Genomic DNA, 2777 nt, shown 5'->3' with positions numbered 1-2777 from the left:
CCACGGACCTATTGGACCTAAGCCCAAAACTCACAGGGTAACCGAGAACACTTAACTTCTCCGCCTGAGAAACATTAACTATATGTTATGCTACTTAATGTTTTGACCCGTTTTTCCTTTCTCGCTTTTTTGACCCATAATCAGCTTGAGTGAGCAACTTGCTTCTCTTGGGTCTCAAAGCTGGGTGGGGGCTGTGTAATAAGCCGGGCCTCCACATTAGACTCTATGTATATACGTACTCTTAAGCAGTACGCAAATTACAAACGTACTCTTAATAGTACGAGGAACTTAAGTTTCCTAAATGTGCTCTTAATAGCACGAGGAACTTAAGTTTCCTAAAATGGGTTTTAATAGTTTTATTAATTAAACCTTTTCCATTTAACATATCAGATATTTGGATGAGGCCATTGAAAGGCCTCAGTAAAATACCAAACTTAAAAAGAGTTGGTCTAGTCCTATTAATAGAGCTTTATTTACTTTCCAATTTTATTCGTATCTGAATACTTCGGCAGCGAGATGGCTCAACCGAATATAGGTTTCTAGGGACTATTAACGTTACCTAGTTGATCCTCCGATAAGCCAACCAGATGTGCCAGTCTGATGAAGGCTAAGTAGGTAATTCCTGATAGTGGCAAGTTATTGGTTAAGACAATAACTAAAGACGTCAAGAGTATTTTTATTTTTATTTATTTTTTCTAAAGATAGGATTCTATGAGTCTCTCGGATTCGCCCCAGAATCCTTCGGCGGAAACAGTACTGAGAGGATTATATATATAGGCAATGTCTCAGCCTCACAATCCCTCAGAGTATTTATGTTTTCACGAGGCAAACCTAACTTTATTAAACGTCTCATTTCGTTTATTTATATCGATATTTACACGATATAGAATTTATCTACGCGTTTATTTATTCTAAGGCATTAGTATCGCCTTTATTAGACCGAACCTTACAAAAACACAAACGCCTACTAAATAATAACAACAACACTTCTCTAAAATTCTAAAACCCTACTACTCGATGATGATTTTTGCAAGACTAGCGGGCCTCAGTCTCTTGTTGGTTACAACTTTTGCCGTTGTTGTTGCCGTTCCCGTTGCCGTTCCCGTCATCCCGACACACCGTTTTCTACCACGGATGGCACCTCTTACCGTGGTGGACATTGCGTGTCCACGCAGTTTGTTAACGAAACGCGAACCGAGGTATCGCGGATCTGACCTGTGTACTACCAATATATCATCGGGAAACGTCAGCGTACACACCCACATGGTCAATGGTGACATGGCCCGTACGCGCAGCATTATGGGTAATGATACACGTCGTGGTCACAAAGGTTACCTGGAGGTTACCGTATACCCGCGCTTTTTTGGTTCCGTAATCGACGCCATATCGGGATTTGTTGATACTGTGACGGACGCGGTAGACGGCATTCCAATTGTTGAAACCGCCGTGTCCTGGGCCTTGAGTCCGGTTACGGGCGTACTGGATACGGTTGACGGTGTTGTGAACGAAGTGATAATGTGGTGGGTGCTATCAACTACATCACCGGTAATGATGAGAATGAGGAGGACACCGGAAGTATCGGTAGTAGCGAGAGCTGTCCCGGTTGCCCGGCGGCCTGGATGGGGGACGGGGTCTGTGACGACGCTTGCTATACGGCATTCTGCGGCTTCGATCTGGGGGACTGTGATGGAATGACCGCTCCAGAGTCAGAGTGTGCGTACGGATGTTTCGACTACTACATTGCGGACGGCATGTGCGATGTAGCGTGGAATGTGACCAGCTGTTCCTACGACGGCGGTGACTGTGATGCGCCCGCGAGCAAGTTTTTTAACGTGAACACTGAGGCTTTCCGCATGAGTCACAATGGCTTGTACATGATTGCAGGGGAACCTGAGCTCGGTACTGACGGCGACAACATTTTTTGACATTACCAGTGAGCTGTGGTCAGCCTGGTATTTTTCCGGGGATTATATTGTGAGCAGCATGAATGACTATATTCTTGTGGACTACTCTTCATTTGACATAGTTAAGTTGATGGTGCAGGTCAAATTCGAGGTGTACGAGGACCAGAAGTGGCATTTTGTAGACTGCATCTAGAAAGATCGGAAAGTGCCGTCACAGGAACGCTTAACATATGCATTACCGAGTTAAAATCCAATAAAGTATATATAAAATGAATCGTTTTCAAACCGAGTGTTGACAGCAAAAGTTTAAGCCCTGTTTCTTTTTTCTGTAGGGTTTAGAATCACACCGCGACACCTGGGTGGAACATGAGGATGCGCGCCGCAAAATCCCTAGGGTTATAGGGTTTTAGGGTTTTTAGGGTTTAGGGTTTTAGGGTTTACCTAAAAACCCTTGGGGTTCAAGGTTTTGCATTGATATTTGTTCGGCGACTCATCAGATGTGGCGGATTGGTGATCCCCCCGTCACGTACCTCACGAGCATGACTCCAAGAACAGTATAAAATGCTGTGTAAACTCATTTTACACCACAATATCCACTACTATATTCAACTTTTACAATGGTTCATTCTCAAACACTCACCAGTATCTCCACCGATGTATGGTGTGGCATCCTTCCATATCTCGATGCGAAGGATGTTTGCACGCTGCCCAAGGTGAACAAGCACTTTGCTGCACTCAGACATCCAATTTTACACCTGAGGTACCGAACGGCAATCTGGAATGCGGTATCACATACACCAGAAGTGTTTCCCATTATCCGATCATTGAAATATTCCGGCGACAACCTTTAAGATATTATCCAATATATATATA

At 43.9% G+C, this 2777-nt stretch overlaps 1 protein-coding gene across 1 annotated transcript; it reads left to right on the top strand.

Moving 5' to 3' along the window:
* Window positions 1-1020: 1020 nt before the first annotated feature.
* On the top strand, window positions 1021-1545 carry SARC_12053 (hypothetical protein; the record flags this gene model as incomplete). The annotated part of the gene is made up of 1 exon (XM_014293847.1): window positions 1021-1545. A coding segment is annotated over one exon (525 nt), but the record flags the coding sequence as incomplete, so codon positions are not given.
* Window positions 1546-2777: the final 1232 nt, after the last annotated feature.

This window comes from Sphaeroforma arctica (genome assembly GCF_001186125.1).
Source record: "Sphaeroforma arctica JP610 unplaced genomic scaffold supercont1.2039, whole genome shotgun sequence".
Classification (NCBI taxonomy): domain Eukaryota; class Ichthyosporea; order Ichthyophonida; genus Sphaeroforma; species Sphaeroforma arctica.
The sequence above is the reverse complement of the archived record's forward strand: the minus strand, read 5'-3'. Positions and strand labels throughout refer to the sequence as shown.